The sequence below is a fragment of the Vipera berus genome (assembly GCF_964194415.1).
Source record: "Vipera berus genome assembly, chromosome: Z".
In the NCBI taxonomy this organism is placed as follows: Eukaryota; Metazoa; Chordata; class Lepidosauria; order Squamata; family Viperidae; genus Vipera; species Vipera berus.
The window spans coordinates 35,566,872-35,590,348 of NC_138205.1; the positions used below are offsets into that span (position 1 = coordinate 35,566,872).

The 23,477-nt window shown below is 37.5% G+C and overlaps 2 protein-coding genes across 3 annotated transcripts; one reads left to right on the forward strand and one right to left on the reverse strand.

Moving 5' to 3' along the window:
- On the reverse strand, positions 1–10,229 carry LRRC46 (leucine rich repeat containing 46). Of its 2 annotated transcripts, XM_081346436.1 has the most exons (9): positions 10,124–10,229; positions 9,486–9,538; positions 6,654–6,695; positions 6,413–6,521; positions 5,466–5,512; positions 2,535–2,644; positions 1,809–1,878; positions 1,216–1,379; positions 1–425 (listed from the first exon to the last, which is right to left on the reverse strand). In XM_081346436.1, exons 3-9 carry the CDS (start codon positions 6,689–6,691, stop codon positions 52–54), a joined length of 912 nt encoding a protein of 303 aa, XP_081202562.1. In that variant the 5' UTR covers positions 6,692–6,695; positions 9,486–9,538; positions 10,124–10,229; the 3' UTR covers positions 1–51. The 2 variants fall into 2 exon arrangements, with proteins under 2 accessions (XP_081202562.1, XP_081202561.1); XM_081346435.1 differs by lacking the exon at positions 10,124–10,229 and having other exon boundaries at positions 6,654–6,753; positions 9,486–9,722.
- A 92-nt stretch (positions 10,230–10,321) lies between these two features.
- MRPL10 (mitochondrial ribosomal protein L10) lies at positions 10,322–18,204 on the forward strand. The gene is made up of 5 exons (XM_081345441.1): positions 10,322–10,372; positions 12,504–12,673; positions 14,235–14,399; positions 15,138–15,282; positions 16,600–18,204. Exons 1-5 carry the CDS (start codon positions 10,330–10,332, stop codon positions 16,827–16,829), a joined length of 753 nt encoding a protein of 250 aa, XP_081201567.1. The 5' UTR covers positions 10,322–10,329; the 3' UTR covers positions 16,830–18,204.
- The last annotated feature ends 5,273 nt before the right edge of the window (positions 18,205–23,477 follow it).

A 23,477-nucleotide genomic window follows, 5' to 3' on the forward strand; every position in this document is an offset into this window, starting at 1 on the left:
AGTTTGATAAGATAAAGAATTACATAAGTAAGATAATGTTTCAACAAAATATCATTTTTTTATGTTCTTCTTTGCAGTTTTAGCTGCACTAGATGTTTTTCCTTTTGATATTTTCTGCTGGGTCTGAGTTGTGCCTTTGTGTTTTTCCTTTGGAATATTCGGTCCTGCATCAACTTCTGGAATCACTGTTCCTTGTGGTGATGGATTCAAAACCATATGGTTTTCAGTTTGAGATAAATTAGTTAGAACTGGAGATCTTGATTCTGGTAAACTTAGGGGTTCACCTTCACTGGTGCTGAACACAAGCTGCCTCAGATTCTGTCGCTGCCTCAACTCTTCCAGACGGGTTTCGTGTTCACTCATTGCTGTCTCTCTCCGCCGAGCTGAGCGGCCACTGAATTCATTATGGAGATCAACAAAAAAGTCTAGCAAAAAAGAGAAAAAGTTATAGTCTCTATAGTCCATTTATAGTCCATTGTTTACAGCAAATTTGCATAGGAGTTGCAGAATTGGGGAATGCAAATTATTTTTTGTTAATATGGATACACATAAACCAGAGGGTCAGGCTCAATGTATAGATTGAGCTAAAAGCTAAAAATACAGAATGTTTCTTCACTGAGTGCTGACTTGTTCAGTTTTGGGTTATAACTGGGGCATCTATTAGAGAAATCATGACAGTCTGAGCAAATATCAGATCAGCCAGGAAGTTGCTCAAAGTCTCCACTTTAAAAATTGCACTTTTAATACAAATATTAAACATAATATACTGTAAATATAATTAATATACATTTAATCTTAGCAGTTTTTAAAGAAAAATTAATATCTACCAGATCTTTTTTTTTCATCTCTACTTTGGAAATAAAAGATTCTTTGGTGAAGATAAATGTCACTACAATTAATAATAATTATATTTATAATGGTTATACTTTTTTTACTCTGCATATTTAATTCCTGTGAATTGTGGCTTTTAACCAGTGTTTCCATGATTTTCCCCCTTTGTTTTATCCTCCCATTGTTCTTGTGAGGTACGTTAAGTTAAAAATGACTGACCCTAAGATTATTAGGAAACATCAAAGGAATCTGTATTTCTTGATGCCTTCAGTATTAACCATTTCATAATAACATATCTTCAGAAGTATTTTTTCATTGCAGAACTAAGAATCTTTGCTTCCACATTGATGTAGCACTCCAAAACTGGCCTTGTAATTGGAATACCTTTTTCTGTGCTCAGTGGCTGAAAGAGCTCTGGACAGTCCTCATAATCACTCTCTTCTGAGCTATTTTCTTCCTCTTCATTGTTTTGGAGTATGATTTTCTGCTTTGAGATGGCTTTGTTGTCCAGTTCTATCAGATGGGGCAGAGCTGCCAATACACACTCCCTGGAAAATGAAAATAAAAGTTCATCTCCGTACTCTGCTCTTTGTTGATTAATAAAAGTAGTAGGCAAGATCTTTTACATTTAATGATTCATATTTTTTGTTTTGTTTTAAATCAAATTCTTCCTGCCACCCATTTGCAAAGTGAGGACTTCCAGAATTATCTAACCAACCATTCTAGCCCAGAAAACACTGCCTCATTTCCCATGTTCTTAAAGGATTTAGAACATCCTATTTGCTTTATTCTATGATGATGCAGTGGCCTTAGTGATGGGGTACTACTTTCCTAAATTTAATACCTTCCGGATATTAGTTCTTATACTGGCTGGGATAAAGGAAGTTCCAAATTCAGCCCGAAGAACAAGAAGTTAGAAAAGATAATTATAGGATGAGTTACTATGAATTAATATGATTTGTTTTCCCTGGTTTTACCTATAGCCTTTTTGATTTATGCATTTATTTCCAGTCAGGTCAAGGATTGCAAGGTTCAGGGGCAGCTCATCTATATAAACAAGAAGGTAGAAATAAGGAAGCTGGTGAGAGTGCAAATTAATACAGATTGATACAAGAATTTTTGGAGATTCAGGAGACTGGTTCATATTTTCATGAAATGTTATCAAATTCAAAATACAATTATTATTTTATTAAATTGCTAAATAAATACTTCACATATCTTTTTTCATATTACAAGTCAAAGTGAAGGGCTGAATTTTAATAATATAGTGTTCTATAGTATAAGTTCATATACCAATGTTTTCACAACCCATGAGGGAATATAAGTACTGATCAACATTGCTTGTCCAATTCTAGCTGTAGAGCAAACCTGGGCATTTTATGGCCCCTGAGCAACATATAGCCCTTTTACTGTCCCTATCTGGCCTGTGTAAGATTAGTTGAAAATTAGAAATCAAATGTCAATAATTGCATTATGCACACAAGTAAGCAGAATAAAATTCAGCCTGTTGGTTGAGCTTTCCACAGGAGTCTCAGTTTGGGAAAATTAATTGCTCACCACTGTAGCAGAGGCCACAGCTCATAATTCTGATAGTTGATAATTAATGGTTATTGAATTATATTTCCAACATATCAGGAAAACACAAATTTGAGGATGGCTGGTATAGGTGGCAAAGATGAACAGAAGAATAGACATAGACTAACCTATGTCTAAAGTATCAATGCAATTCTGTGAAATATCCAGAAACTTCAAGTTGAGGAGAGATTGGAGGTTCTCTACTTTGCTGATGTAATTTCCAGATAATGACAGAAACCTGGAAGTATGTGAGAAGGCAAGACAAATTGTACAATTCGTAAGACAAACAATAGTAATACACTGCCTTTCAGAAAAAAAGGAAATATACAGAAGCCATGATGACATCATAAAGCATGCAATCTATTTCTTACAGCAGAGAGCTAGTTACAATCCAACTCTTAAAGCCAGGTGAGTGTTTCATTACCTGTTGGCTGGAAATCAACTACACATTTCTTATTCTCATTTCTGAATCCCTGATTTTAAAATTGGTCTAGTTCTCACTGAAGTGATAAGTACTTTTCATTCAGATAAAAAATTAGCAACCCAAAAATAAAATATAACCATGTTAGTTTTCTATACTAAATTTTAAGTTTAGGGATGATCCCATCTGTAGATGTAACATTACACACCAGACAGGCCCTTCATTCTTGAGATAAACAAGCCTAAAGAAGAGTCGGTGGCTTTGGGGCACTGAAGCTCCTTCTACTTCAAGTTGTTGCACACTCACGACATATACAGCCCTTTCAGTGATTTAGCTGCAAGTTAATTCTCTAAAATGGTTACACAGAAAATGGATCAGTTGATTTAGCTAACAGGAAAAGCATGTAATATGCGGACATAGCAATACCTACATTTAATATACATTTATATTAAAATGTTATGCCACTCATTTTCCCTGAAGGTAACTCGAAATGTCTTACAGGTTATAAAACAAGTAGAAAAATAATTAAAAACTATACACCACCCTGAGTCCTTCGGGAGAAGGACAGTATATAAATAAAATTATTATTGTTATTGTTATTGTTATTGTTATTATTACTATTACTATTATTATTATTATTATTATTATTATTATTATTATTATTATTATTATTATTATTATTATTATTATTATTATTATTATTATTATTATTATTATTTAAAAACCTATACTGAAACCAGAACTAAGACACATATAGGACAGGATGAGGTCTTATCCTGTCAACCATCTCCAGCGGTGAGCATCCCCATCAGGGCCTCAGGGCAACCAGCAAAATCAATTTAAATACCTTTCCAGAAGGCCAAAAGGCTGAGAGCATTTTCACTTCCAGTGATAGAGCCTTCCAAAGAAATTAGGCCATGGCAGAAAAGACTATTCTTGAACCCACCTGATGGAATTTCTTAGCACATGGGACCCATACCAGGCTTCTTCCATTGGCTCAAGAGGGGGAAGCTAGTTCCATTGGGAGAGATGGCTCCTCAGATACTCTGGACCCATGCCATATAGGGCTTTAAAAGTAACAACCAATGCCTTGAATTGGATCCAGAAGCAAACTAGTAACCAATGCAGCTCGTATAATAGTGATGTTATATGTGAGGCCTAGAAACTTCCAAGACTGTGCAGCACTGCATTCTGCACCTGTTGCTGTTTCCGAATACTTCTTAAGGATAGCCGCATTGGAGCATGTTGCAGTAATCCAGCTGAGAGATGACTAGGGCATGAGTCATCATGTGCAGTGCCTCACAATCCAGGTAAGGGAACAGATACACAATACAAAATTGTGCAAAGGCTTTCCTAGCTATGACTGCTGCCTGCTCTCTCAGCAGGAGTCTTGCAACTAGGAAGACCCCCAAGTTGCACATGATGTCTGTCTGAGATAGTGTAACCCCATCCGGAGTTAATAATAACAAATATGTAATTTATTTGAAGCATTTCATCTATTATCATTCGATGTATATTATAATATATTTGGACTCAATTTGATGCACACTGAATTGTTTTATTTCCATACAAACTAAGGAAGATTTTCCAGCTACCCTTTTTAATTATTTGAATTTGAATTTATTAAATTTATATGCCGCCCTTCTCCCTAAGGACTCAGGGCGGCTCACAACAATAAAAAGTTAAAAACATAAAATACACAATTTAAAAAAGAATTAAACAATGAAGTAAATACATAACAATAGACCCAGTAAAACCAAATTTAAAACTACAGTCAGTCCAGGCCCGATTGTTGGAACATCCATGTCTTCAGGTCACGGCAGAAAGACCGAAGGTCAGGGGCGATCCTCAGCTCCGGGGGCAATTCATTCCAGAGGGTCGGTGCACCCACAGAGAAGGCTCTCCCCCCGGGGGTCGCTAGCTGGCATTGCTTAGCTGACGGCACCCTGAGGAGGCCAACTCTGTGGGAGTGAACTGGGCAATGGGAGGTTGATAATGGCAGCAGGTGGTCTCGCAAGTACCCCGGGCCTAAGCCATTTAGGGCTTTAAAAGTGATTACCAGCACCTTGAATCGCACCCGGAGGACAACCGGAAGCCAGTGCAGCTCGCACAGGAGTGGTGTAACATGGGAGTATCGAGAAACTCCCATAAGCACCCGCGTGGCCGCATTTTGCACCAGCTGAAGCCTCCGGGTGCACTTCAAGGGCAGCCCCATGTAGAAAGCGTTGCAGTAATCCAGGCGAGAAGTGACAAGGGCATGGGTGACCGTGCACAGGGCATCTTGGTCCAAAAAGGGGCACAACTGGCGCACCAGGCAAACCCATGCGAAGGCCCCCCTGGTCACAGCAGCCAGATGATCCTCCAAGTTAAGCCGTGAATCCAGGAGGACACCCAAGTTGCAAGCCCTTTCAGAGGGGGCAATACCTCCCCACTCATCAAAAGAGGTGGAACATGTTGGACAATACAAGATGCCGGTATCCACAGCCACTCGGTCTTGGAGGGGTTCAGCCTGAGCCTGTTCCTTCCCATCCAGACCTGCACCGCCTCCAGGCACCGGGACATCACGTCAAGGGCATCGCTGGGTTGGTTTGGGGTGGAGATGAACAATTTAAATCATGTAAGTTAAAAATATACTTACTTCAAGTTTGGAAAGCAATTTAAGTTTTCAATTTTCTTTATTTGATTCTAAAAATGAAAATAGCACAAGTCTCAAGTTGTTATTAAATGCAGGAAAGGAATTGGGAAAGATTCATTCAGTGTATACAAATATATGTGCTTGCACTTTGAAAAGGAGTTTTTCTCCTAGCTATTAGGTCTTTGTGCAGTCCCTGAGACACCTTCTAGGTAGTATTGTTTCATCTATAAAAGCAATAGCGCTGTCATCCCAAACACCAGAAAAACTCTAGTAAGAAAGTGGGACATGTAAGTTATTTGTGGATATCTCTGCTGTCTATTTTCCTGATGCTGCATCCTTATATGCATAAAGCATTGTAAGAAATATTAAGAATGGCAGACTAACTTTATTTTGGAATGACCACACCCAACCTGCAACCAAGGAAAATATTTTGCCCTTCATGGCAATTGATAAATATCATATTTAGTATTTGCTTTAAAAATAAAAATAAGATCAGCACCAAACCAAATTATGATTCACCTGTCAAGATATCTGGATTCCTCCTTTATGAATTTTGCTAAATATTTTTTGTGTACATCTTCAATATAGTCCGACAAGAAAGAAGATAGGCAAAACACTGAGCACATAAATCATTTTTCTAAAACAGTGATCTGTCACTACTTCCATGGTTGGTTTTTTTGTGTGTGTATAGTGATACACTTTCAGGCCCTAAAGTCTTGGAAGTCTGAATATTTTTAAAACAGCTTTTTCTAGCCCAGTGCTCCAGCTGTGATGGAAAGTTGCTATCATTCCCAACCAATATAAGTTGTCACTTTATCAAAGGGAGTTGGGAAACAGCTAGTGGTATATAGTGAAGGCACATGCTTCGGATGCCAAGTAAGGAAAAAAAACCCTTACCTTTCAAAGTTAGTGCTGTACTCAGTAGCAAAGAATGTAGCAGAGTATGTTACCTGTTGTAAATAGATGCTGTGGACATGTTTTAAGTCTGGCAGGTTGGTAATGCAGCTAATTCTCTCCCTATCTAGCCGTAGGATCTGTAGAGAAGCCAGAGCTTCAGATCTGGAATTCCAAAGATGTTTTTTCAGCCACTAACATTATACTTCTTTACCTTTCCCCCATCCTCCTCCCTGCCAAAGTATTATCAGCACCTGAAAAAAAGTGTTATATTTAAACAATAGCAGGAATACTCACATCTTCTCTGGGTCCTCTTTCTCCACTGGTACTGGCATATTCCTTTGGACAATAAGAGATTTTGTCAAGTATACTCCTTCAGTGGAGGGTTGTAAATTTGCTGAAAACAAGTAAAGGATTCTGGTTTATCTAGGTTTAAATCGGCATATCAGCTACGCTACTGTGTCATAAAAGCAAACCTCCTTGTTATTGTTTCTAACAGTGAAAGTTCATAAGAAAGATTCTAGGAAAAAGAACTCTGAAAGAAAATAAAAGATAATATATTTCCAGAATATATCAGAAAGGAAGAGGAAGATCCTTAATTTTATATAGAATACTGTCCCATGGCTATATCTCTACTTTGTATTGTATGGCTTTATTTGCCAAAGTTTTGTTGTTCTTAGTCATTGCCAGAAAAAATCTACCTGAGACAAGATTAATTTTAATAACAGTCAGATTTAATCATACCTAAAATAAACCCATTGAAATGAATGGCACAAATTAACTATGATTACTGTAAATCCCACTAGTCCTTATTAATAAATCTTACAGAAAGTATAATGGATAAAATTGATTTACCTACCAAACAACAACAAAATGATTTATAAACGTCAGTATGTAGTCCTCAACCTACAACAGTTCATTTAGTGACTGACGTTACAACTGCACTAATAAAAGTGACTCATAGCACTAATAAAAGTGACTCATAACCGTTTTTGACACTTAACAATTGTTGAAGCAGTGTCACCATGGTCACATAATCAAGATTGGCAACTGACTGATATTTATGGCAGTTGTGTCCTGGGGTCATGTTATCCCCTTTGGTAACTGATAAGCAAAATCAAGGAGGAACCAGATTAACTTAACAATCGTGTTACTAATAACTACAGGGATTCACTTAACAACTGGCAAGAATGGTTGTAAAATGGGGCAAAGGTCAGTTAGCAAGAAAGTTTGGGTCCAGCTGTCAAGGACTACCTGTAAATGTAATTCCAAAAAAATAATAATACAGAAAGGTGAAAAATATAAAATATAAAAAAGTAAAAAATAGGCAGTAATGGGCTGATTTATTTCCAGCTAAGAGCTGGGGGTATAGCAATACAAGGGAACAACAATCAATGAATTAATGGCCCGTCATCAACATCCCAATCAACAACTAAAAGCCACACACAACCAGGAACCATATAAATACTATGCACAGAACAGCCCAGTGCACACATCCTGGAGATTGAGAAGTCCCTGAGGATGGGCTCCAGCGTGAGTCAAAAGCCTGAAAGAACAAACCTCTAGTCCCGGTGACCAACTCAGATTGGATCCTGGGACGTGTATATTTGCCTTTATTCGCAAGTAGTGTCGAATTTGATTAATCTTATCCATGCCATGAGGGAAATAAAAATATACAAGAACTATCCCTCATTTAGTTAGGAACAATTTTTTGATCACTGAGAAGGTTGATACTAATTGCTTATTGTTTCAGTTCTACATTGGACTAACTCCCTCAATCCCTATTGAAATTTAGTATTAGTATTGGCAACTAACCCATGAGGCTTTGTCACCTTAGATTTGGAGGAGATGTACGCTGTGTTGTCTAAAACCTGAGAACTTTTTGAAGGAAAAGTCTTCATCGTGGTTCAGTCCAAGCCGGGAATAAACAATATGGCAATTGCTTTAGAACAGACATGTCAAAACGTGACATCGCGAGATATATTGAGATTATTTTGCCATTGCCGGCAATGGGGTGGGTGTGGCTTCCGGATGACACGTCCGGCTCATGGGCCGGCAGTTTGACACCCCTGCTTTAGAAAGTAGGTTGCAGTTTATTGAAGAGGAGAGCCAGACAGAAATATGGCTGTGGAAGAAAAGAAAGAGAACATGTAGGGAGTAGGTTTTTATACCCTCTAGGGCTCTTGAGGTTCTTTTCTGTTCCTGTTTATTTTATTTTTATTTTTATTTTTATTACATTTATATCCCGCCCTTCTCCGAAGACTCAGGGCGGCTTTACAAACTTAGCAGTAGCCTTCATTCTATGTATACGCCTGCTTATTAGGGCTTTCACACACACCCCAAGCGGCATTATTACAAAGTCAGCTTAATTGCCCCCAACAATCTGGGTCCTCATTTTACCTACCTCGGAAGGATGGAAGGCTGAGTCAACCTTGAGCCTGGTGGGATGTGAACCTGCACTAATTGCAGGCAGCTGGTGTTACTTAAGGAGGCATCAGCCCACTGCTCCACCAAGGCTCTTTTGAGGCTTCTGTCCCATGCAACACTCTTTATAATCAGATATAAATATAATGACTATAAGTTATTTATTATAAAGGATAGTACTTCATTTCAGAAAACTGGCCTTTAGATTTAATTATTTTCTTGGTTTTGCTCTTGAATTTTCCTTTGTAAAGCAAAGTTATACACAGTTAATTTTTTTATCCTTGGGATTTAGAAAAGAATTTGTTCCCTTTTGAGGTTTATTTTTCCCCAAGAAAATATGATCACTATAGGTATAAACAACTAGTTTGCACATGCCTAATTTTAAAAATCTCAGTTTCTATTTTCTTAATAAGACATAAACTGATCTCTTACTTTCTAATTGACACATCTTATCTCAATTGCTTCTCATTCTTTTCTTACCTAGAGTGACACTTTTGCTCCTCCATAAGGGTGAAACATTAATTTGTATTTATTTTAGTGTTTCATTGGATTGTTGTTGCTGCTCAGAGTCACTTTCTGCGAGATGAGTGGCTGTGTAAGTCTGATTGATAAACTTTCTAAAACGGCGATACAGTAGTTCAGTTCTTTAATAATTACTTTTCAACGCCTTGAACTCTTAAGATACCTTCAAAGTGGAGGACTTACCTCCTGGCATGACTGATGAATCCTCCTGATGCCCAAAAATGAATATCTGTCTCCTAGAAAAGAGACTGGGGAGGTTATCTGCAACCGCTATAGGTTCAGAATCTCAATGGAAACGGTCCACAGATAGTAGGGGGAGGAGGCAAGAATTACTATAACAACTCCTTGCATTTACTTGGCAACCAAAGAATGCAGCCATAGCAGCGTTCAAAAGTCTTTGTGTTCACCCCCCAAAAAAAACTTTGCAAAGGGAGATTCAGTTGCTTATAGCAGCAGGTTGGAAGGAGAATTTGTAAGAATTCCTTATGGGTGCGGATATCCACGCAAGGAGTGGCGGTGTCTCCTTGGCAACATTTATGGCAGTGTTTCTCAACCACAGTCACTTTAAAACGTGTGGACTTCAGCCCCCAGAATTCCTCAGCCCACCCATGCTGGCTGAGGTACTCTGGGAGTTGAAGTCCACAGAGTGGCTGAGGCTAAAAAATATTGATCTAGGGCGAAACTGGCTTCTCTCATCTTTTTTTACAAATGAACTGTTGTAAAACTGAAGTGTGGTACCTCTGCCTTTTTCTATGGGTGCCACTAGCAATCCTTAGGGTTACCATAGCTGAAGAAAGCAAAGGGTTGGAGTCTTTCTGTACCTCTTTCCAGTCATTAAGTACTCGGAGAGAGAAAGAAGCTTGAGAAAGAGTTGATCACGAGACAACTTCTCGAGCCTTCATTGCTAGGAGACCAAGAGCCTTTTTTTCTTTTTCTTTTGGGTACGTAGGACTGAGAGAAAAGGGTTCCTTCCCCTTTAAACCTCCACTCCCGTGATGCTCTGTACTGACGTCCACGTTTTTCGGAAATGGCTGCTGTTGGCGGTTGGGGTAAAAGGGTCTGTAAAACCGGTAAGAGAAATGAAAAGTCGGAGAGCTTTTACGCCTCCGGAAATTATTATCCGTTATTGTGACTTGTAAATCACTATATCTTGTATGCAGTGAATGCTCATCATCTTCTGTGTCGGCGAGGCTAGCACTACAGCTCTCTCTGTTGAAATTCAGACTGAATCATTCTTTCTTTGCCAATCTTTCGCCCGCATTGCAAGCATCCTAACTTTGTAAATTTTGGACTGACACAGTTTAGACTGTTAGATTATTCAACTATTCATATCTCGATAAAGCAGAGGGAATGGGGTAACGAGGAGCTTTTGACATTGGTCAAAATTGTAATTGATAGTATTACGTTGAGTCTTTGGGGGGAAGAACTCGGTGTTTTTTCCAAGTAGATTTTAATATTAGGAAATACTTAAATAATTACACAGATAATATTGTGCATAATGCTGTATGGTACATAGACAAGGTATCCAAAATAAAAAGTTTTTAAATTGTAAAAGGTACTTTGAACTTCCTTTTATAATAGCTAACATATAACATAAGCAATTGTTACAAGTTTTGCTCCTTTGAATAAATTGTCCATTGATTTATAGATTTCAGACTCTTAATAGTTTAACATACAATAATTAATATTCTCTGCTCCCAAACATAAAGCAACTACTGTTTCTTCAATGATTTCTTAATCATTGTAAAAAAAATGAGGCTAATTTTTATGTTACTGTCCTTTTGTAAATGAAATTTGTGGGAATCTCGATGGATGGAGATATTCAGAGCAATTTCTTTGGTATTAGTTGGTTTTAAAGTTTTGTTTTGACACAGAAATTTATAATTATTTCTTATATCCTATTTTCCTGTTTATCTTTTAAGCTAAACAGTCTAAATTATATAAATATGACCTTTGCAGCATCCCCATGGTCACATGATCAAAATTCAGAAACTTGTCAACTAACTCATATTTATGACTGTTGCAGTGTTCCAGGGTCACATGACCACTTTTTGCTACCTTCGGACAAGCAAAGTCAATGAGGAAGCCAGATCCACTTAACTGTTACTAATATAACAACTATATGTTTCATTTAAAAACTGGCGAGAAAGGTTGTAAATTGGGGCAAAATTCAATTAACATATATCTTGTTTAACAACAGAAATTGAGGATTACCCATATTTGTTTTCCAAGACAATTACAAGTACAAGTAGTATATTAAATCTAAAGTCATGACAGAAACTATTAATCAGTCCAAAATTTTATACCCATGATACTTACTCATTACTAAGCCTAAATTGACTCAGGTTGACTCAACCTTCTATCCTTCCGAGGTAGGTAAAATGAGGACCCAGATTGTTGGGGGCAATTAAGCTGACTTTGTAATAATGCCCCTTGGGGTGTGTGTGAAAGCCCTAATAAGCAGGCATATACATAGAATGAAGGCTACTGCTAAGCTTGTAAGCCGCCCTGAGTCTTCGGAGAAGGGCGGGATATAAATGGAATTAAAATAATAAAAAAATAAAAATAAATATCTTACAGAAAGCTTGAGTGTGAGGAGTTACGAATTTCAAGAGTATTCTTGATACCTTTATGATTAAAAAAATGTTCTTCGTATGGTTGGTAATTCCTGTTGCTTCTAATCTTGCATGTGAGCTCAGGATGTCTCTGACAACTTTATTAATCACAGTCTTCCTGCTTAAATGTTTTATACTCTCTGCGTGAATACAAAACAAAATCAAATCTCAAAACCAGACATTTCTGTTTTTTCACTTTCCAGACAATTCTGATGCCGAGTACTATGATAGCATAAATATACAAATGCATCATATTATTACATTAGGCCCTGTAAGGGTTTTTATATTTTTGTTTTAGTTTATTTTTTTGTATTGGGGTGGAAATATGTTTTCTTTGTTCCACATGGAATTATGTCTTCTGTAACTATTGCTTAATCTTTTATTGTCTGCTCACATCACATCAATCTGAATTATTTATATAAATTAATCTTTATATTACTGGACTCTTAATTCTTTGTAATACTAGCATCCTTTGATTTTTCCTTGTGGAGTTGTTGTCTTGGAAATCGTGGTCATATAAGAGCCCACTTGCCTACATTTGGAATTTGTACTGTAGTCTAATTCTTCTGTTATTCTATTGGTCTAGGCTGGTTGCCTGCCCTGCAACTTATCCGTCATGGCTCCAAATCTGTCACACGTCATTGGAAACCAATGCACATTATGAGGGAAAAGTTGATGGCAGTGACTGAATATATCCCACCAAAACCTCCGACTTCAGAGACCTGTATGAAGCCCCATGTCATTCTTGCTAAAGAAGTAATAGCATTCTTCTATTTTGGGATGGTTGGAATGATATAAATACTCATTTGTAATTAAAATTCTTGAAAGACTTTTTATACTTTGCCCTTCGTAGTTCTGTCAGTTGTAGAAGGTTCATATTATATCTGTCTATAATAGATAGCCACATTATTCTAATAATGACTTAGATATCTAATGCTATGATTCCTGCTGACCTTTGGGAAATAGTTAATTTGTTCTGCTATTCAACTGTAAAGCCATAAGGAATTTCACTTCACATCCTTGCTTATGGTCCACTAAAATCAGTAATCAGCTGTGGCTATTCTACTCAGTTGTCTGAATTTAAATACTTTCCTCATGCTAGATCAGGCATGTCAAAGTCGTGATATCACGTTACATATCGGGACTTTTCCCCCCGTTGCTGGCAATAGGGTCGGTGCAGTTTTGGCGTGACACATCTGGCCCTTAGGCCGGCAGTTTGACATACCTGTCCTAGATCATCTACATTTTGGTTATTTTCTTATGTTCAGGAAAGCATTTGCTTGATTCAGATGAGAATTAGTTGAATAGATTGCTTTCTCAGTGTTTATTTAATTTGTTTTATGGAATTTTTCATTTATATAAATTGGACCTTGTCATACATGGCTTTATTGTTTAAGGTATAAGCAGAATTGTGAATCAGAGATGAATGGTAGAAATAACCCTATAAAGCCAATAGCACAACTGACATTCAAATAATATTGCTGGAGCTAACTTGCACTGATAACGCATCAGAGATATCCATTTTTTAACAATTATAAGGTTATACAACTGCCTTGGCTAACAGCTATATTATACTAGTATTGTAAAGCAGAATTCATTATACTGAATATCTCAAATTTACTTGTATTTTGACTATGGAAGTAAGACTGAATTTGTTTTTGTTCAACAGCAAGAGCATCTATCATATTCCCATCCAGATAGAAATTCTGCTTTCCTTTGTGATGGAATGACAGATGAATCCCTGCTGAATTGAGCAATTTGATTTGTATTTGTTTGGCTTAATTCTGTGTGATAAGTACCTAAAGTCTGAATTTTTCCACCTCCAAAATCATGGTAGAATGTTCTTAAATATGTTGTTTATTTAATTTTCAAATAGCAATAATTCTAATGAAGCTTGTTTAAATCAAGTTTCTGAGCCTTACTAAGTTTGGACAGAGTTTGAAGTAACATACACCTAACTAGACTGATAGCTTTAACTTAACTGATATCACAGAGAGAAAAAGCTAATTAAGTATAATTGTGAATGGTCATTATAATTAGAGGAACATTTTATTTTTATTGGTATCCCACCTTTATTATTTTTATATAAACTCAAGGCAGCAAACCCATTCAACACAAATTTCGCCTCTAATTTTCTCCACAGCCACCACCCTTTGAGATGAGTTGAGCTGAGAGAGAGTGACCATTTTACGTTGGTGAATGAATCAGAATTTATGTTTCTGAAATCTACTGGTATTTTGGAACTATGGAATATAATCTTTTAGAGTTTTTATTGTCTGTATTTTCAAGATTTCAAATCCATTTTTCTCCCATGCAGGAGACTGGCTATGAAAGACTATTGTTGCGTCAAGTGAAACAAATATTTCTTGAAAATAAAATGATTATTGTGTGCCAATACAATTATATTCCTGGAAATGATATGGTATTATTCAGGCATCGGCTGCGAAAATATAATATCCATGTCAAATTTTTCCCCAATAAGGTATAGTTTTCTGTATTAATAGTCTTTCAAAAATATAGCATTGTAATAGTGTGTATAGTAAAGCTTTTTTTTCTTTTGCTCTCTTTGATTTGTAAAAATAAAATATGTGCTTAGACTTAAATATTTTGCTTTCCCAGAAGGATCAGTCAATGAATTCTAATTTTTTAAGAAGTTTGTATAGAAACAATGTGCTAAAGGAACGTATGCTCCTTTTTGTTTAATACATTGTCAATGACTTATTAAGATAATTTAACTGATCAATAGCTAGCACAGTCAGATTGTATGGTTGTACAATTTTAACTTTCAACTCTTGTTGCTTTGTTGTTCTTGATGCCTTTCTCTTTTTTCTTTCTGTGAAGTTAGTATGATTTTATTGGTAGAGTTGTAAGAGATCCTATTTGCCATTTAAAAGTTCACGTGCACATGGAGAAGGGTTATAGTTTCAGTATATCCTATTTCTGTGAATGAAAAGTAGAATTTTGTTATAGCTCAGTCATACCCATATGAAATTCTATGTGGTGTACTTGTTTGATCCAGCACTGATTTGCTATATTGTTTCTTCTTGTTCCTTCAACCCTTCAATCTCCACAAAGTAGGACACTTTAATACAATAGGAAAATCTATTTGGGAGTCTCCAGGAAAAATGACCCCTTGTCTGTTCTGCTGTAATCTCTGTAATTATGATATTTTTTCAGTGTAAGGACAATTCTGGTATAATCCTTTCCTCCACTTTTCCAGATTATGATTCCCTTTCTTTTGGAATCTAAATACAAGAATCTCCTCCCTCTATTTGTGGAACGCAACCTTCTACTTGTCAGTATGGAAACAAGGGCTCGGGAAACACTACAAGTCCTGAAGCGTGTGCCACAGATTAATATGTTAGGTAAGGGATGAGTTCTTAAAACTTTTTTGATGACAAAAACATTAACAATCAGTAGTGGGGTAGGTGGGATAAGCACTTTCCAATCTAGACATTGCTCATGTTTGTGGATGTTAACTCCCAGAGTTCTCACCAATGGTTGAAAATTCTGGAAGTTGCAGTGCATGTATCTGGAAGTATCCAAGGTAGACAAAATTCCAATGATGGAGTTAGATAACCAGAAAACAAGCTATGGAAGAGGCAGATTAGTTAAGTACAGTTGAAATACTTGGAAGAGGCATTGCTCACAAGCTGCTTATTAAAAAAAATAATAATCCTCAGAACTAGTTCTAGAAGGGTGGTTGTTGTTGAGAAACACTACCTTTTCTTGTCAGCTTAATGACTAATGGGGAAATAAGCTGTCCCCAAGGGACTAAGCCTTTTTTTCCTACTTAGTCTTTAAGATAAAGTTGAATTCAAGAGACGAAGGGTGAAAAACTCTCCTTAGTTCTCTGTAGGATAACCTTCCCACAAACAATTAGGGCGAAAAAATATTCATTCCTTACAGTTGCTTTTTTCCTTGGTCTCTTGTGAAGAGGAGTTTTGTTGTTCTCTTAGTCCTTTGGAACTAAGGTTCCTATAGAACCTTTCAAGTATTTCAGTTTGAAAACTGAAAATAGAATGCCTTTCTACTATTGAATTTGTGGATGTGCATAGTGCTGCACAGTAAAAAAAACCTAGTTGCCTATTTTGAGCAAATGTGATTATGTGACCAATTTTATTTATTTAATGTGTTTTTAAACTTTTTAGATAAAACATTTGTGCATTCTGTTTTCTTCTGGTTACATTCAGTCACCATCTTTTATAATTCTGCATCTCTGTTTGGAAATAAAATGTAAAATTTATTTTTTACAATTTTCTAGTTCGTTTTTTAAAAACAAATCAGACTTCTCCTGTGCTCTCTTGTGTCATCCTTTCAGAGATATTTCCTTACCAGATTTCTCAGTTTCTTCAACCATGACTGCTTGCCATGAGAAGTTGTGGGTGCTTCATCACTGGAGGTTTTTAAGAAGAGACTGGACAGTCACATGTCTGAAATGGGATAGGGTCTTCTGTTTGAGTAGGGGGCCGGACTAGAAGAACTCCAAGGTCCCTTCCAGCTCTAGTCTGATTGATTGATTGATTGATTGATTGATTGATTGACAAAGCTTCTAATGTTTTGGTTCAAAACATTTTGCCTTATAATGTACTGTTTTGCCCATTTAATGGTTACAGGAAAAAGAGTTTTAGTAATACATAGATTTCTATCCTAACTTGAATGTTTTTATTGTTTTTTTTCAGGAGCTTGCATCGACAACGTCATCCTAAGCAAACAAGGCTTTGTAAATTATGCTAAGCTGCCATCTATAGTAACTGCCCAGGGAGAAACTGCAGGTGTATTCTCACTCATGATGTCCAACACAAGCAGAGTTCTGCAGCGTGGCTCTGTTCATCTCAGTTCGTTGCTGGACCAATATGTTCAACAGGAAAATGAAAAAGTTGAAGAAAAAGCAGATGGGAACATCAGCTAAACTGGAAGCAATTTAATTCTTCAGTGTAAAAATGGCCATGTTTACTTTATTGCATGCCCATGGGTTTGTGGGAGGGGTTAATTAGTATGATTGATAAAATTCTGACTATCAGTTAGACCACACAGAGAAAAAAAGCTGCAGAGCTAGACAATGAACAAGGAATTTTACTGACTGTTTATATAATAGTATATATTTGTAGAATTTTGCTGTATGTGGAAGATCCATAGATATTATCATTTAAATCAAATGTGCAGGTGCAATACATTTTTAATATGAACATTTTATTAATTTGCATAATTTTCTTTTTTAGGTTGGGCAAGAAACAGTCTTTAATAGGAACTTATGTATTTATTTTAGGCTGTTTATATATCATATCCAAATAGTTTAGTTTGACAAAGTAAGTTTTAAGAACTGAAGAACAAAATAAAAACAATCTTCCAGGCAATCCAAAATGAAATAATATTGAAAACATGTAAGATAACACCAAACTATTTACTCTTGCACCAAACTGCATATAATTTTTATCAATCTTTTTAAGAACCTAGGATGAATAATAACTTTATACTGTAATGCCAACCAGCTGTTCTTGAAAGGACAGATGTTTTTCCCACTTATGGTCCATTATTAGTATGATAAATGGATAGAAATTACAATAGTTTTAGTGAGAAATAGGTTGTTTTGTATCACTTTCAGAGTTCAGTTATTTGGACGGGGATTCCAACAGGTTCAATTAAATTATACAGTGTAGGAATAGAAAATAATGTGAGAAAAAATTAAAGGTTGAAATAGTTTTCTGAATGAGAAAACCTTTTTTGACATGAGCATCTTGAATATATAAGAAAGAACATAGGAAAAAGATACATAATTTTTTGTTATAGTACAAAATGTGTTTGAATAGAAATAATTCAGGATAAATAAAGTATGTGTGATCAGCAGATAGCCATTCATTGCTTTCCATCTTTTAAATGCTTGGGTAGGATAAATGTTCTTATTTGGTTAAATAACTATTAAAATGCTACAGAAATGCAGATTCATGGTAGTTATATGTAGTGGATTTTAGCTTAAATTAAGCATGTATAATTATTCAGGTAGGGAAATAAATATGCTTGTTTACAAGATAAATAAAAATGTCTTCAATTATCTAAGCGAAATAATCCTGAGATCAAACTGCATTGTCTGCTAAGATTTTTAAATTTAGTAATTTAACTACCGTATTTTTTGGACCATAAGACGCACTTTTTTCCCCCAAAAGTGGGGGGGAAAACGAGGGTGCGTCTTATGGTCCGAAGGTGATCTGTATGGCCAGCCCCAACCTCTGCAAGTGGAGCACGAATCGGCACGTGCTGAGAAACGCTGATTTCATGCTCCTGCACTCTCCCTCGCTCGGTTTCAGCTTCCCACAAGAGAAAGCAGGCTGAAACGGAGTGAGGAGATTGCCAGGAATGCGAATCGGCTGATCTCGCGCTGCTGCAATCTGCCTTGTTTCAGCTTGCTTTCTCTTGTAGCAAGGGAAGCTGAAACCGAGCGAGGGAGTTTGCAGGAGTGCGAGATCGGCCGATTCGCATTTCTGGCAATCTCCCTCACTCCGTTTCAGCTTGCTTTTTCTTGTAGCAAGGGAAGCTGAAACTGAGCGAGGGAGTTTGCAGGAGCGCGAGATCGGCCGATTCGCATTTCTGGCAATCTCCCTCACTCCGTTTCAGCTTGCTTTCTGCAAGAGAAAGCCGGGCTGCAGGGCCGCCTCCGCGGGTACTGCTCTAATGCAGAGAGGGAAGGACAAAGAGGGAGGGAAGGGAGGGACAATGGGAGAGGGAGGGAGACAAAGAGAGAGGGAGAGAGAGAGAAGGAGAAAGAATTTTTTTTTCTTGTTTTCCTGCTCTAAAAACTGGGTGCGTCTTATGGTCTGGTGCGTCTTATGATCCGAAAAATACGGTAAATTTAGCAGACAATGCAGCTTGAATAAAATATTCTGTTTTAATAACATTTTCTCAGGAAATATGAAAATTCAAGATATGGTATAAAGTTTGTGTCTTCCTATAACATTAATTATTGAGTTGGATCACCCACCATGCTTAGCCTGTTTTCTGAATAAATGACAACTAGCTTGGTTTCTTCTTGTTCTTCACTGACTATGTCATGTCTGACTCCTTGTGACCCCATAGACCACAGCATGTCAGGCCCTTCTATCTTCTACTCTCTCCTAGAGTCCACCCAAACCCATGCTTACTGCGTCAGTGATAGTCATTCTCTGCCATCCCCTTCTTTTGCCTTCATATATTTCCCAACATTAGGGTCATTTCCAATGAGTCCTTTTTTCTCATTTGATAGCCCAAGTATTTGAGCTTCAGCTTCAGTATCTGTCCTTCCAAAGAATAATCAGGGTTGATTTTCTTTAGGATTGATTAATTGAATCTCCTTGTAGTCCAAGGGACTCTCAAAAGTCTTCTCCAAAACCACAATTTGAAAGCATCCATTCTTCAGCTCTCAGCCTTCCTTATGTTCCAACTTTCACAGCCATACATTAGTCCTGGGAAAACCATAGCTTTGATTATATGGACGTTTGTTGGCAAGTTGATGTCTGGTTTTTGATATGCTGTTTGCCATAGCTTTCCCAAGGAGCAAGTGTCTTAATTTCATGGCTGCAGTCACCATCTGCAGTGATCTTGGAGCACAAGAAAATAAAATCTGTCACTGCTTCCATTTCTTTCCCCTTCAATTTGCCAGGAAGTGGTAGGGCTGGATGCCATGATCTTAGTTTTTTTTTAAATCTTGAGTTTCAAGCCAACTTTTGACACTTCTTTCACCCTCATCAAGAGGCTCTTTATTTCCTCTTCACTTTCCGCCATTAGAGTGATGTCTGCATATCTGAGGTTGTTGATATTTCTCCCAGCAATCTTAATTATGGCTTGTGATTCATCCAGCCAACATTTTGCATGATATACTCTGCATATAAATTAAATAAGCAGGGTGACAATATAGCCTTGTCAAACTACTTTCCCTATTTTGAACCAATCAGTTGTTCCATGTCCAGTTCTAACTTGCTTCTTGAGCCACATAGACGTTTCTCGAGATAGGTAAAGTGTTCTGGTACTCCCATCTCTTTAAGAACCTGCCACAATTAGTTGTGATCTACACAATCTAAGCCTTTAGCATAGTCCACAAAGGCAAGTGAATGTTTTTCTGAAATTCCCTTGCTTTCTCCATAATCCAGCGAACGTTGACAATTTGATCTTTAGCTCATCTGCCTCTTTGAAATCCAGATAGTAGTTCTAAAAAGTTTTTGGTAAATTTTGAGCCTGAACTTACTAGCATGTGAAATGAGCGCAACTTTACAATAGTTTAAACATTCCTTGGCGTTGCCCTTAGGGATTGGAATGTAAACTGACCTTTTCTAACTGTGGCCATTGTTGAGTTTTCCAAATTTGCTGGCATATTGAGTGCAGCACTTTTAACAGTATTATCGGTTAAGATTTTAAATAGCTGAGCTGGAATGCCGTCACCTATAGCTTTGTTGTTGGTAATGCTTCCTTAGGTCCACTTTACTTCGCATTCCAGCATGTCTGGCTCAAGGTCAGGGATCACATTATCATAGTTATCAGGGATATTAAAATCATCATTATCACACTTGTATTTATATCTTGTTTCTTGGTCATTGTCTATTATTTTACTTCTGTTTACACACCTTTTCATTTTTGTAAGCAGCCTAGAATAGCCCCATGATGAGATAGGTGGCAAATAAATTTAACAAACAAAAAAATGTGCACAAACCTGCTGAAACCACTTCTGCAGCTTAGAATGACTTTTTTTTAAAAAAATATATCAGTTGCATAATAAGATGAGGGAAAGGAAGCATGACATTTGGAATATTCCCCCCCCCCTTAAAATAACTGCCATGGGTTACATGGGAGGGTTAACTGGGAGGGTGGCTCATATTGGAGCCCCCACTTTCTGAACCAATATTTTTGGCTTAGAGTGAAGCACTTTTCTCTACAGCTTGTAGCTGGATTCAGTCCTTTTTGAACTTGATCTTTGTTTTGCTGGTTTCTCTCTCAGTGGAAAATTTGGCTCTATTCTTTCTTTTTTTCAGTAAAAATAAATTTATTTAATTTATATGTAATTAAATAATGACATTAAAGCCCTCTCTTTTGTCTCAGCTGTGAAAATCTGGCTTAATTTTTATTTATTGTTAAATTTATTTGCCTCCTATCTTGCCAAGGGGCTACTCTGTGTAGCTTTCAACAATAAAAAGGAAGAAATGAAGAGTGTAGAGAAAACAAAAGAACAATGAAAAAGAACAATGGGAATTTCTTTTTACAACTCTTTAATCCCTTGTTTCAAGGTGGAGTCGGGGTGACTCAGAGGAGTTGAATGTTTGCTGGCCAGATGCCCTTCCTGACCCTACGTGGAGTTTGCAGCAGATATTTTCTCTTTGCACCAATAAAGAAACATCAACAAGAAAATGGGTGGGTGGAGAACAGAGGGCAAGGGGGGTGGGTGGAGTGTGCCATCAATCCAGCAGCCACCTCCAATGTAGAACTCCCCCATTTGGTTCCCAGGCCAACTGGCAGAGCCAAGTCTTCATGCGCCTGCAGAAGGATAAAATGGTGGGAGCAGATCTTGCCTTAGAGGGTAGAATGTTTCAAAGGGCAGGCACTGCAGCCAAGAAGGCTCTTCTGGATCCGAATAGTAGGGAGTTCTTTGACCAACAAGGTCAGCAACAGGCCCTCTGCTAGCACAAGTAGGATGGGCTTGTCTTAGCAGGGATGAGACAGTTCATCCGGTAGCCTGGACCAATGCCATTAAGGGTTTCAAAGGTCATAACCAACACCTTGAACTGTACTTGGAGGAAAACCAGGAGCCAGAGAAGTTTGTTAAACAAAGATATAATATTGATTTTTCCCCTTTGCCTTCTGCTCTCCACACACCATTCTTAGGGGCCCCAAAGACTGCTCTCAGTGCCACACTTTATACCAGCTGAAGCTTCCAAATAGATTTCAAGGATAGTCTCACCTTGAGCTATTGCAGTAGTCCAGATGAGAGATGATTAAGTCTTGAGTAATGAGCGCAGGGAGTCATGATCAAGGAAAGCTCACAATTGGTACACAAACTAGAGTTGTGCAAAAGCTCTCCTAGTCACACCTGCCACCTGCTCTTCAGGCAGGAGACATGAAAACCTCTAGGTTGCAAACTGGGTCTGAATGGGGTTGTGCAACCGTGTCCAGAAATAAGAATAACAAAAAATTGGATCCTGAAGCTCCATGCAGTTAAAGCCAATCAGTCTGTCCAAAGTTTGTTCTTCTCTATCCAGCTCTCTACAGTCTCCAGAGAGACAGCAGAGACATCATCACTTGGATCACCATCTGTAGAGATGTAGAACTGAGTATCACCAACACATTGATGAAATCTCAACCAGTGACAGATGATCTCACCTAATAGCTTCATATAGATATTAAAACAGAGAATACAGAGCCCTGTGGGATGCTACAAGTGACCAGGGCTGTCCTATAGCCAGTCTGAATCCTGACAGAAAAGGGCCCAGGAAATGTTTCATCCAGGATTTCCTGAAGCTGCTCAACAACCACCTTCCCCCCAAAAAGGGAAGATGGGAGATTGCATGACAGTTGTCCAGGCAAGAGGGGTTGAATGACTTTTTTAAACAAAGGACAAATCAGGGCCTTCTTGAAAGGTCTCAGAAATGTCCCCTTTTGCAGTGAAGAATTTGTCATTGAATGAACCCACCTGGTGGTCACCCTCCTGGAGGCTTTCACCAGCCAGGAGAGACAAGAGCAGTGGTGGGATTCAGCCAGTTTGCACCACTTCAGCAGAACCAGTAGCTAATTTTTTGTTGCCCAGGTCCAGAATGTCTAGAAAATATAGCTGGATAATGCCAATATTGTAACAGTTCTTTGTAATAATTTCTGAACAGATCTATTTTTTGTTGAATTGGCATGAACTCTTAAAGATGAAGAAATCCTTACGTAATGATTTATAAACCTGAATCTATTTTGTCAGAAGGCTAAAGTATTTCTCATGCTTTGTAAGGTTAAAGGGAAAAATAATAAACTAATTGTTAATTCTTCAACATACACATTTGATTTCTTCGTGTATAAATAAATGATCTCCAAGGCTAATTATTAAATTTATTGAACGAGTTTGCTTTTTTTCTTTGTTCTTTTCAGAAGCACTTAATTATTTAGAAATTTTCTGGTAAATATGGTAAATGAAAACACCGGGGATGAAAGGATGAAAACCTTTGGGTTTAAGAAAATACCAAAATATTGTACATCTTCAAATATCAATATATCATTGTCACTAAGCGGCTTGCAACCTTTCCAGCACCAATTCGCTTGATGAAGTATTCTAATTACGAAATTCTGAGCGATCGCAAATCATCCCATTTTGGACCATATATATTTATTTCTACGAAGCCAAAGGGTCTCTTGGCGTTTTCTCTCTCTCTCTCCTAGCAATAATTTTGCCCAGGATGTTTAATGAGCCAGTCCTCCAAGAGGCAAGGTGGCAGATGCGAGCGAAGAGCAAAAAAAAAAAAAGATAAATTAACAAGAGTTGATCAGCGAAAGGAAGCGGCAGAAGTGGATTTCTTTCGGCTTTGCTCGGCAGCTGCTTCCTGGTTCCGGTTTGCAGCGGCAA